At 46.6% G+C, this 11,000-nt stretch overlaps 1 protein-coding gene across 1 annotated transcript; it reads left to right on the top strand.

Moving 5' to 3' along the window:
- The first annotated feature begins 1,436 nt into the window (after positions 1–1,436).
- Positions 1,437–5,033, top strand: Ghrl (ghrelin and obestatin prepropeptide). Its single transcript, XM_041642218.1, has 4 exons — positions 1,437–1,949; positions 2,301–2,414; positions 3,933–4,041; positions 4,902–5,033. The coding sequence occupies exons 1-4, from the start codon at positions 1,788–1,790 to the stop codon at positions 4,919–4,921; spliced, it is 405 nt and encodes a 134-aa protein (XP_041498152.1). The 5' UTR covers positions 1,437–1,787; the 3' UTR covers positions 4,922–5,033.
- Positions 5,034–11,000: the final 5,967 nt, after the last annotated feature.

Genomic DNA, 11,000 nt, shown 5'->3' with positions numbered 1-11,000 from the left:
TTCCCACAAGGGCCCAATCTTCTCAAGACTACCTAGGACGTCAGGATGTCATGGGGCCCATTTGTTCTGCTATCAACGCCCCACTAACTGGTCATCCACCCAGAGTTGCCCTATTGATGCAATGCCACTATCTGTGGCAGCAGGGACAGCAAAGCAGTGCTTCAGGAGTTAGAAGTCTGCACTGTAGGTCCATCAACAGGCCCCACCCCCTGTCCTCGGGCCATCCTATTTTTATTTTTCTTTTTTTTTTTTTTTTTGTTGTTGTTGTTCTGTTTTCCGAGACAAAGTTTCTCTGTGTAGACTTGGTTATCCTGGAGGAACTCACTACATAGCTCAGACTGGCCTTGAATTCAGAGATCTACTTGCCTCCCCTTCCCTAGTGCTGGGATCTTAAGAGCATTACAGAAGAGTATCCAACTACATAAAGTCCTCTAGAAGTGGCAAGTCCTAGAGCCAATAGAATCTGGCATATGTGCGTCACAACCATAGGCATGGTTCAGCAAAGCTGCCTCCTGCAGGCCACATTATCAGTTATAAAGTAGTCTCAATCCTACCCTGTCACTCGGTCTTCAAAGAGCTAGCAGGCAAGGGGAGAGGATCCTTGTGGGAAAGTTTCTAAGAACTGTCCCATTAAAGTTAGACTACAGGACTCCTAACACCAGGTCCATCTCATCTGCTCCTCCACATGGGCATCCATTGTCCTAGGGCCTTGATACCTGCCAGAGGACGTAGAGGCAAGCTGCCTGTTAGCAAACACCAGACAGGACTGGGATATGGCTCAGTGAAAAATGCCTACCAAGTACAAGGCTCCGGGAACTATGCCTAACAGTCTAAAATAAAAACCATCAGTAAGACCAAACAGTCACCTTTTACCACACAGAAGACCAATAAAGCATGGCTACCAGGTGAGCGTCCCCCACGCTCGCTCCCTAAGGAGGACAGTTCAGCCCTTCTTGGGGAACATCCCAGAAGCGAGCATCTATGTGATCTTGTGAAGACAACGGCTCAGTGGCAGGGCAAAGCTGAACAAAATCTTAAAGCTCTCCTGATAGCAACACCAACTCATATGGAAGTGGGCAAGCCATGGTCATACCACAACTAAGCTAGACCTCAGAGTTCCTAATCAGCCAAAACCCTCTACCAGTGCCAAGCCCACATGGATACCACGGAGACATCTGGAGCTGGTGCCCCACCGGAAGCCAACTGGGTACCTCTGAAGAGTATTTAGTTCCCATGGAATGCAATACTACCCACGCAAAGTAGACAGCCTCGGAGATGAGGCTGCCGGATCCAAACAAACAAAGGCTTCCTATATAAGGAGCAGCCAGGAAGCAGGCACCACAACCCCAGGCATTCCAGGTAGGCTCTGTGCTATGTGTTTGTGTGTGTTCGTGTATGTGTGCTCACAGAGGTCTAAATTTCTCACTACTGGCCATTCACTTACTTTCTCTGAGTGTCAGTGAGCTCAACGAACAAAGGGGACAGTGGCCAACCTGTCTGGCTGCAGAGACAAAGCTGGATAAAGAACTAATGAGCTCCATCAGGCTTCTGAGGGCTTAGGACAAGCGCACTAGGATGGACGCCGCAGCCGTCCAGCACACCATGCTATGCCTCAACAGTTTAGAAAAGGCAGAACTCAGTCTTCTGCTCTCCCAGTCTTTTAAGATGGGGACGAGAGAGCCTTGCTTCACTCAATAGTTCCCACTCCAGGTTCTACCACCCTTCCTTCTACAAGTTTGCTGGGTTCCAACCCGAACAAAATCTAAGACATATCATGCAGATGAGGTATGCTAACAGAAGACCCTCTCTTCCCAGGGCCATCTGTCCCCACCACGAAAGCTATGCCGTCTTCAGGGACCATCTGCAGTCTGCTACTCCTCAGTGTTCTCTGGATGGATGTGGCCATAGCAGGCTCCAGCTTCCTTAGCCCAGAGCATCAGAAGGCCCAGGTAAGTCTGTCTCAACAAGCCCCATACTCATCCTGACCTGGGAACTGTTCCAGCCCTATGACCAGCAGCAGGGCCTCCATCTCTCTGGGCTTCAAACCTCACAGCATAAAGGAGGCCCCTGGATATGACCCAACTCTGCTTTCAGAAGGACATACAGATTGAAGACCCTAAAGAGAAAAACTCATCCAAGCATGGCAGTGCACACTGTAATTCCAACAATGGGAGATGAAGGCAGATGAGTGTCAAGTTCAAGGCCAGCCTGGGCTACATGGCTATAGGGAGACTCCTATCTTAAAAAAACTAAAACTTATTTAAATTTTAAGAAAAATAAAGAGACCTTTTCTTTTCTAGCAAAGGAAAGAATCAAAGAAGCCACCGGCGAAACTGCAGCCACGATCTCTGGAAGGCTGGCTCCAGCCAGAGGGCAGACAGGCAGACGGGACAGAGGAGGAACTGGAGATCAGGGTTGGTACCCAGGCACCAGAAGGTTATTGTAGCAGTAAAGGAAGTTGGGAGGAGAGGGGAGAATAAGCTAAACACACATGGCTTTCCAAGCTATTCAAGAATTAGAGCCCAGCAACAACAGCTCCACAAGGTGTTCGGGGTCTCTGGCCCAAGAACAAAATGTCCACAGGTACTACACTGCAAGGGTAGCAAGAGCAGCCACCAACAGCAAAGATATCAGCAGATTCCAGGGGGTCACAAAGAGCCCCTGATGGAAAAACAGAGACAGAAGGAGGCCTGCCTATCCAGGGGTCTCTCATGCCTGCCCTGGTTATGGAGAGGTGGGTGGGCTGCTTGTGCAGGCTGGCTAGCTCACACACCTATAGCCTAATGGAGTCAGGTTTGCTCTGAAAATTTTTGCATGGCACAAGGAAAAACCACAAACAGTCCAAGGATTGGGAGAAGGGAATAAAGGTACCCATAGGCACCTCTCAGCAGTTCACCTCGGATTCCCCTGGGAACCATTAAGTAGCACTTGGCAATGCCAGTCCCTATACTGTGTGTCTACATGCAATTTCATCTTCAAACACAGCAACCATGACTAACTGGGCAGCAGGGAGCACAACCTAGGGCTTCACAATTGCTAGGCATAAGCTTTGCCAAGGGCTACATCCCCAGCCCTCTTCTACTGTTTTCTTGAATCACTTACTCTCTACAAAACTTTGTAAGCTAAGCAAGGCTGGCATCGTTTGCTAAACTCTTTAGATAAGAAACACAAACTGAAAGGTGAATTCACTTACCCAAAGCTGTATCAAGCCAGGGTTTTCCTCTCCGAGTCCTCCTCTCTGGTCAAGGGCAAATGCCAATATCCTCAAACTCCTGGTCTCTGATCCTCTCTGGAGCTTGAGTATCCTCTCAAACCCTTGCTCCACAGGAAGCATGTCCTTTAAAACTAACTCCTCTTTCTCCTCAAGGCCTTCACTAAAATGGCATGGACAGTCTTGAGACAACCAGGTCCATACTTGGCAGGTGGCTACCCAGGTCATAAGAGCCCTACACTTAGTTCTTATAGGGAAGGAATCTTAGCACAGATCCAGGATCAACACTTCCTAGTTCCTATGATCCTCACCAGGAGCCAGACATCTGGTCTACATAGCAACATAAGCACAGACGGAGAGGTCTGTAGCATGCTGGGCACAGAATATGACCAAACAACCTTAGAAACAGGCACCATCCACCTGGTGCCTAGCAGCCTCAAGCAAGGACTTGCGGCTAGGCAGAGTTCAGAGTCCTGCTTTCTAAATCCTTAGATATCACCTCCATCTGTGACACAGGGAGGTCATCCAGGCTCTCTGAGCTTCCGCCCTAAGACAGGGAGAGTACCAGACCAGATAGCTCTCCTCTCTGGCTCTAAGATTACGTTCACAGACCACTCAGATACCCAGATGGCCAACATGGCCAGGCCTCCCTGGGGAGAGGTGGGTGTTTGGGGCACGGCAGGCAGGATGAGACTCAGACGCTCCCAACCCTACCTCCTAGTTCAACGCTCCTTTCGACGTTGGCATCAAGCTGTCAGGAGCTCAGTACCAACAGCATGGCCGGGCCCTGGGGAAGTTTCTTCAGGACATCCTCTGGGAAGAGGTCAAAGGTGAGTCAATCTGAAATGGAGGTTAACCTATTTTATGAGTGACACAAATTTTCTTTCCTAACCCTACTCTCAAGCATTTTCTAATCTTCCTCACTACCTGTGGGAAAGGGTGCTGAGCTGGTATGTGTGGCAGCCCAGGAGGGCTGGAGCACCAGGTCCATCTGCAACAGCCCTGAGTACCAGAAATTAGTTGTTAGCTAGCTGCTGCCCCCCCCACCCCGAGCCTCCGTTCTTTCACTGTGAGGTAGTGCTGATTCCTATTTCCAGCACTTCACATTATCTGCCTTTGAAATATTTCACAATGTAACTTCATGAAAGGAATCTGCCACAGTGGCACTGAAAATGCTAGGAGACACATATCTTAAGTTTTGGTTTTGGTTTGTTTGTTTTAAGTTTTTTAGAGATAGCATTTCTCTGTGTAACAGCCCTGGCTGTCCCAGAACTCAGAGATCCGCCCACCTTAACCTCTTAAGTGCTGGGATTAAAGGCGTGCGATAACACGCCCAGCTATATCTTAGTTTTTTGTGTGGTGGCGGGGTGAAATCCAAGGCCTCATACTTACTAGACAAGCACACTACCACCGAGCTGCATCCCTTGTTTTCAGTATACCCAACATTCTCTCCCTAAGCACTTTCTCACAAATATGGCAAACACGTATCTCACCACACAGATGAGGAAAGCGAGATTTGGGAATAAAAGGACACTTACCCAAGAGCACACAGTCCAAAAATGCCATCTTCCAAGTCCGACAGTCCCCACCCCATCACCACACACTTGCTCCCAGCATACCAAGGAAAGCAAATCTGATGACCCGAGCAAGATGGTGAACCTGAAGACTGACTTGACCTCTTGCTTTCCAGAAGCACCAGCTGACAAGTGACTGCTGACAAGACTCACCCCTGTGATTTCCTCCTGAGCAAGAACTCACACCCAGCCTTACGCTCCTCTGCAACTCCTGGCACTCTCCTACTGCCTTAAGAATAAAAGCTCAAGCTGTGCACTAAATGCTCAAAATATTGTTTTTTCATCTACATGGTAAAGTTCACATTTACTTAAAAATTATTGAAACAATGCTTAAAGTTTATGACCCATGAGAAAAGGAAAAAACAAAACAAAACAGCAAGGCAGGAGCATGTTTGAAAACCAAAGGAAACCTTGCTCATTCCAGCAGTAAAACAGGAAGAATGTAAGACAGAAGGTTCTAAAAGTGGGGTTTGGAGGCCACAAACACAGTTTCCCACACAGCAGAGCTTCCTGAGTAATTAAGAGCTACCCTAGGGGCTTCAGAAGAGCCACCAATGGCTGCATTCATAAAGATAGCAGTTGACAGTATCAGAATCAACACACTCAAGAACTGTCTGGGGTGATCAGAATGGGTGCATGGCAATGGCTCTCGACCAGACTAGGTAACCACATTCTCTACTCTTCAACTCCTGGAGAAAGCTGGCAAAGCAAATGTCCCATGTGCTCAAGGCTGGCCACCACCTGATACTAGGTAGATGTCCAAAACAGTCCCCAAACTCCAGCTCACAGCTCATGAGCCTTGATCCCCACACCCTACCACTGTAATTCCAGTTGAGACACTACGAATATTACACCTAATGCAAATCTTTAGACCGTGTCTCAAAGTCCAGTGACATTAGATGAGAGCCGTAACAAAAGCAAGAGCAGTAACTAAAACAAATTCCTTGTGCAGTCCAGAGAGCACTTAGGATAAATAGGGAGAAGATCGGTGTTGCCCAGCCAAGGCAACACTGCCGCAGCAGGAACTGTGAACCTCTCCTCAAGAGAAGCCTTTGCCACCCAGAACCCAAGGCATGAGACAACCAGGGATGAGCACACTTGGCAGGCACTGTGAAATCTAAGCACATCCCTGCCAAGGAGCTGTGATGCTTCTCACCACTGCCATCTGGAAACTCCTTACAAATCAATGTTCAACCCCAATCCAGTCCTTCTTCACAGAATACTGAAGTCCCCAAGCAGCCAGGCATGGTGGCTCACGCCTTTCATCCCAGAACTCAGGAGGCAGAGGCAGGCAGATCTCTGGGAGTTTAAAGCCAGGATAGTCTACAAAACGAGTTCCAGGACAGTAAGGACTGCACAGAGAAACCCTGTTTCAAAAAACCAAAACACAACCAAACAACAATAAGAAAGCCCCCAAGCTATGACGTGCTTAGAAGTCCCAGGATCCTGTTCAAAGCACAGCACACAAAGCCAGGTGGCTGTAGGGCCCTTGGCAAACCTGGAAACAAGACACACAGATATCCACTGTGCTGCTCAGTTTCTGCCAACTTGACATAAGCTATTAAACATCTGGGAAAAAGGACCTCACTGAGAAAATGCCTCCATCAGATTTCTTGTTAAGCAAGTTTATGGGGCATTTTTTTGGTTAATGATTAATGTGGGAAGGCTCATCCCACTTTAAGAAGTGCCACCCCTAGGCAGGTGGTCCTGTGTTAGAAGCAGGCTGAACAAGCAAGAACAAGCAAGCTAGTAAGCAGTATTCCTCCATGGTCTCTACCTGAGTTCCTGTCCTGGCTCTCAGCGGTAGACCGTACCCTGTAAGCTAAAATAAGCACCTCCCCACCTCCCTTTGCTTTGGTCAAAGCTTTATATCCTAGCAATAGCAAAACTAATGCGTTCAGCTTCTCTCATTTTCCCTCCCCTGTCTTTGCAACACTCACTACTATCAATTAGATCTACCCCTAAGATATGCAACAGCACCAACACCCTGCACCCTTTCTGCCAACAGCACCTAGTGCAGGACAATTGTCTATATTCTGACAATTATGTTTTAAATAAACGCTGATTGGCCAGCAGCCAGACAGGAAGAAGAAGCAGGTCAAGAAGAACAGGAGAATTCTGGGAAGAAGGAATCTCTGTCTGCAGTCCTGTCCAGCCACAGAAGAAACAAGATGTGAAAAAGATACTGAAAAAGGTACTGAGCCATGTGGCTAACAGAGATAAGAATAATGGGCTAATGTAAGTTTTAAGAGTTAATAAGAAGCCTGAGCTAATGAGCCAATCAGTTTATGACTAATATAGACTCTCTGTGTGATTTCTTTGGGACTTGACGACTATGGGAACCGGGCAGGACAGAAACCTCAGACTACAACAGGCAAATGATTTTTGTCACAAGTAACCACTGTAACATACTGGAGAGCAGAAATAAAGGAAAGGAGACTTAGCAAATAGAGAAAAAGAACTTGAATGGAACAATTTTTCACAAGATGCTTCTCTTACTAAAAGTGACTACTTACTTCTCTTTCTCCTGCCTGCGCCCTGTAGTCATTCCTTCAACAAGCAGATGCTGAGCACACTCTGGCCAAACACTACCTACCAGGCGGATCAGTGTGGACACGGGATGAATATGAATACCAGCTATACAATCCACATCAAGACCCTGCACTTTCCTGGCTCCTCCCTGCCAAGGTCATTGCAAAACTTAACCCAGCATCTGGCACAGGGTGCATGAAGAACAAACACACAATTACCCTGATAGCTACCATTCCATGATCCTACTGTGAACATTCAAACAGATGAGTTTAATTTCTGTTCATTTTCACAGCAAGTCTACTTATGAAAGAACTCAGCTAAATAAAGTATCTCTCCCAAAGTCACACAACAAATACCTGAAGAGACCCATAGCCAGAGTCTCGGACTTGAGGAATGTTGCTTTTCCATCTTAACTCTTCTCCACTGGCCCAACTGCCAGGGATTCAGGGTTTCCTAAGAGTTTTCCGTGCTGGGGTAAACCCAGGGCCTGTGTATGCTAAACAATCACTCTACTGGGGAGGTATGCCCCTCCTTTTGTTTTTCATTTTCCTTGACAGCTCATCAAGAGATCCTGGCTAGGAAAGGACAACTTCAATCAACAACTGGCAGAAATAAAATGTATTCAAGCACATGGTTAGGGTACACAGTACAAGAAAATCATCTTTCTAAACATGTTCCCACATCCATTTTCTTCTTTTTCTCTGTTCATGGTGGTTCTTTGCTAAGTCATTCATGGCTGATGGCTTTGAACTGTCAACCCTCTTGTCTCTGCCTTCCAAATGCTGGGACTGCAAGCACGTACCACAGTGTCCAGGTCCCTAGCTTAGTTTTTTTCTTTTTTGGGGGGACAGGTTTCAAGACAGAGTTTCTCTGTTTAGTCCTGGCTGTCCTGGAACTCATTCTGTAGACCAGGCTGGCCTTGAACTCAGAGATTCACCTGCCTCTGCCTCCTGACTGCTGGGATTAAAGGTGTGCACCACCACCACTATTGGGTTAGGTCAGTTTTCTTTAGCCCACTCCATCTATTACTTAACGATTCCACTAACTTAAGAATCCCTGAAGTAGGTAGCCTGTATCTCTAGAAGAAACATGGTAATTTCAAGAGGAAAAAATTCTCCTTTAAGAGAAAACTGCTTTATAATTAACATAACAGCACATGTTATCTACCTCACTTACCATATACTTAAAGCTACATGCTCAAAAAGTCTAACAAGCACCAAGGGAGAGGGCAAACACACACACAACAGCCTCCCTCCTTCAATCTGAACACTCAAACACCAGAGATAAACAGCCAAAGACCAATTATCATCCCTGGCAGTTTGTCCTGATACATGCCAGCAGCCGGTTGCCCTTACAAAACAAAATCAAAGTGCTGAGATTAAATGGTTAAGTATCAAGCCCCTAAAAACAAATGAAAAATGCAGAAGAGCTGTAGAAGAAAGGAACAACAACCAGAACCAGACAGGAAGACAAAGCCAGGAAACCTGATACAAATTTGTGATCTATAATCCATGACAATCACCTGACTTTGTGTGCAGAAACAGGGGGAAGGGAACCTGCCTATCTCGTGTGTATGTGTGTGTGTGTGTGTTTGTGTGTGTATGTCTTGCCTTCATTTCCAGCTTAAGTTCAAGGACAGCTCAGCACAGGCTAAGGTGCAGTTCTATGGTAGAGAACTTGTTTATTAGCACAAGCAAGGAAAGGTCTAGGTCAATCCCAACACCATGAACCTAGGAAAGCCCCACAAAAAAAATACCTTAATAGGGGCTGAAGATATAATTCAGTGGTTAAGTACACTGGCTGCACTTTCAGAGGATCTGGCTCAATTTCCAGCACCAACATGGTAGCTGAGTCCCAGGAAATTCAACGCCCTCTTCTGGCCTTTACAGGCACCAGGGACACATATGGTACACAGGAAATACATGCAGGCAAAACATCCATACAGATAAAATAAAAATTTTATATACCATAAAATGACTGACTATAGATAGTCAAACAGTTCTCCCCAGTTTTCCTGGAAACAGAGTTCAGAGCCCAAAACCCACACTACAACTGACTCATCAACACCCCCATGTATAGCACTGCTTTTCTGCTGAACTATATACTCCCCCCAAAGGCTAAACAGCTATAGTATACCTAAGTCTGCAAGAAAGTCACAAGGACATCTCATTCTAAAGCAGCAGGCTTTTCAGAAGGACCATGTTCTCACAGTCATCTTAATCTTACAGTAAGATGACAACATCTCCAGACATTCCCAAGTACGTTCATTTGTCAATTTGACACAAGCTAAGTTACCTGCAAGAGGGAACCTCAACAGAGAAAATGTTCCCAGGAGATTGGCATGTAGGCAAGCCAATACTTCATTAAATCGTGATTGATATGGGAGTGTCCAGCACCTAGAGGGTGGTGCCACACCTGAGTAGGTGGTCCCAAGTTGTACAAGGAGACAAACTAAGAAAGCTATGGTAAGGCACTTAGCAGTGTTTCTCCATGGCCTCTGCTTCGGCTCCCTCCTGAGTTCCTGCTCTGCCCCTCCCCGACATGATGGATTGTAATCTGCCAAGTAAAATAAACCCTTTCCTCCCTAGGTTATATTTATTCAGTGTTTCATCACAGCAATAGAAAGCAGCACATAGAACATCACATTACCACGCTGACTGGACTAGCCTGCAGCATCACTTAGTCAACCTATAAACACAAGGTGAGCATGGGTTGGGGAAGTGGATTAAGGACCTGTCCCTTTACTTTTAGAGAGAAGACCAAAGTCAGGGAGAAATGAGGAATCTGGGCAAGGCAGTCTCCTCTAATTTGGTGTAGTGATCAACAGTAGTGCCCTAAGATAAGATACCAAGAGCCTGCAGCAGAAGAAATGGGCTACGGTACATCTTAAGTAAAGTTGTGTGGCAGACTGAACAGACCCCAAGGCTTCCAAACGGGGGCCAAGTCCCCTGCTCTTCCCAGTGACACATGTGAAGTACAGGGAAACGTAGCTGACCCAAGGGAGGGGAACAGAAAGGAAAGCTATTTCCCAGACCTGACACTGAGTCCCAGGGTTAGGAGGAAAATCCAGACACAATAATCAGCTCACCTATTTTACCTCACAAGGTTCAAGAACACTTTTCAAAGACAAGGCCATGTAGAAGAACCCACTGTTGAGTGCTGGACTATACAACCTAATCCTTCCAGATCAAGAACAGGGTTCTCCTCACAGTAAAGCCTGGGTTCAACCCCACCTTTACATGGGACCACAGAGACCAGAACACAGCCACCAATTTCGATCACACACTGCTCAAAAAAATGAGGGCTCCTAAAATACGAAAAGGACACAGAAAGTAGCCAAGAGAGAATCTCACCTAGAATCTAAGCTGCTTGCTCAATGCTAGTAATCCAACATGACCAAAGCTCCCTATGAGCTTTGAGGAATGGCAGATAGGTGGGGGACATAGGGAGACTGAGAAGTGTGACAGGAGGAAAATAGTCTTAGTCTAGTGTTTTATGAAAAAAGATACAAAAAAAGGGGCCCAGATGCTCAGCTACCTGCTGAAGGAAGACCTCTTACATCCTCTGGGGTTCATCTATCCCAGGAAGACTTCTTTCTTTAGTCCTCATAAGGCGCATCACCACACAGCAATGGGATCATAAAGACCAGCACCTTGGAGACACAGAACCAGTGGCAACCATGG

The sequence above is a fragment of the Microtus oregoni genome, unplaced genomic scaffold, assembly GCF_018167655.1.
Source record: "Microtus oregoni isolate MIOR12 unplaced genomic scaffold, Mior012 000002F_ref0000024, whole genome shotgun sequence".
Lineage (NCBI taxonomy): Eukaryota > Metazoa > Chordata > Mammalia > Rodentia > Cricetidae > Microtus > Microtus oregoni.
This window is presented reverse-complemented; position numbering and strand designations above follow the sequence as displayed.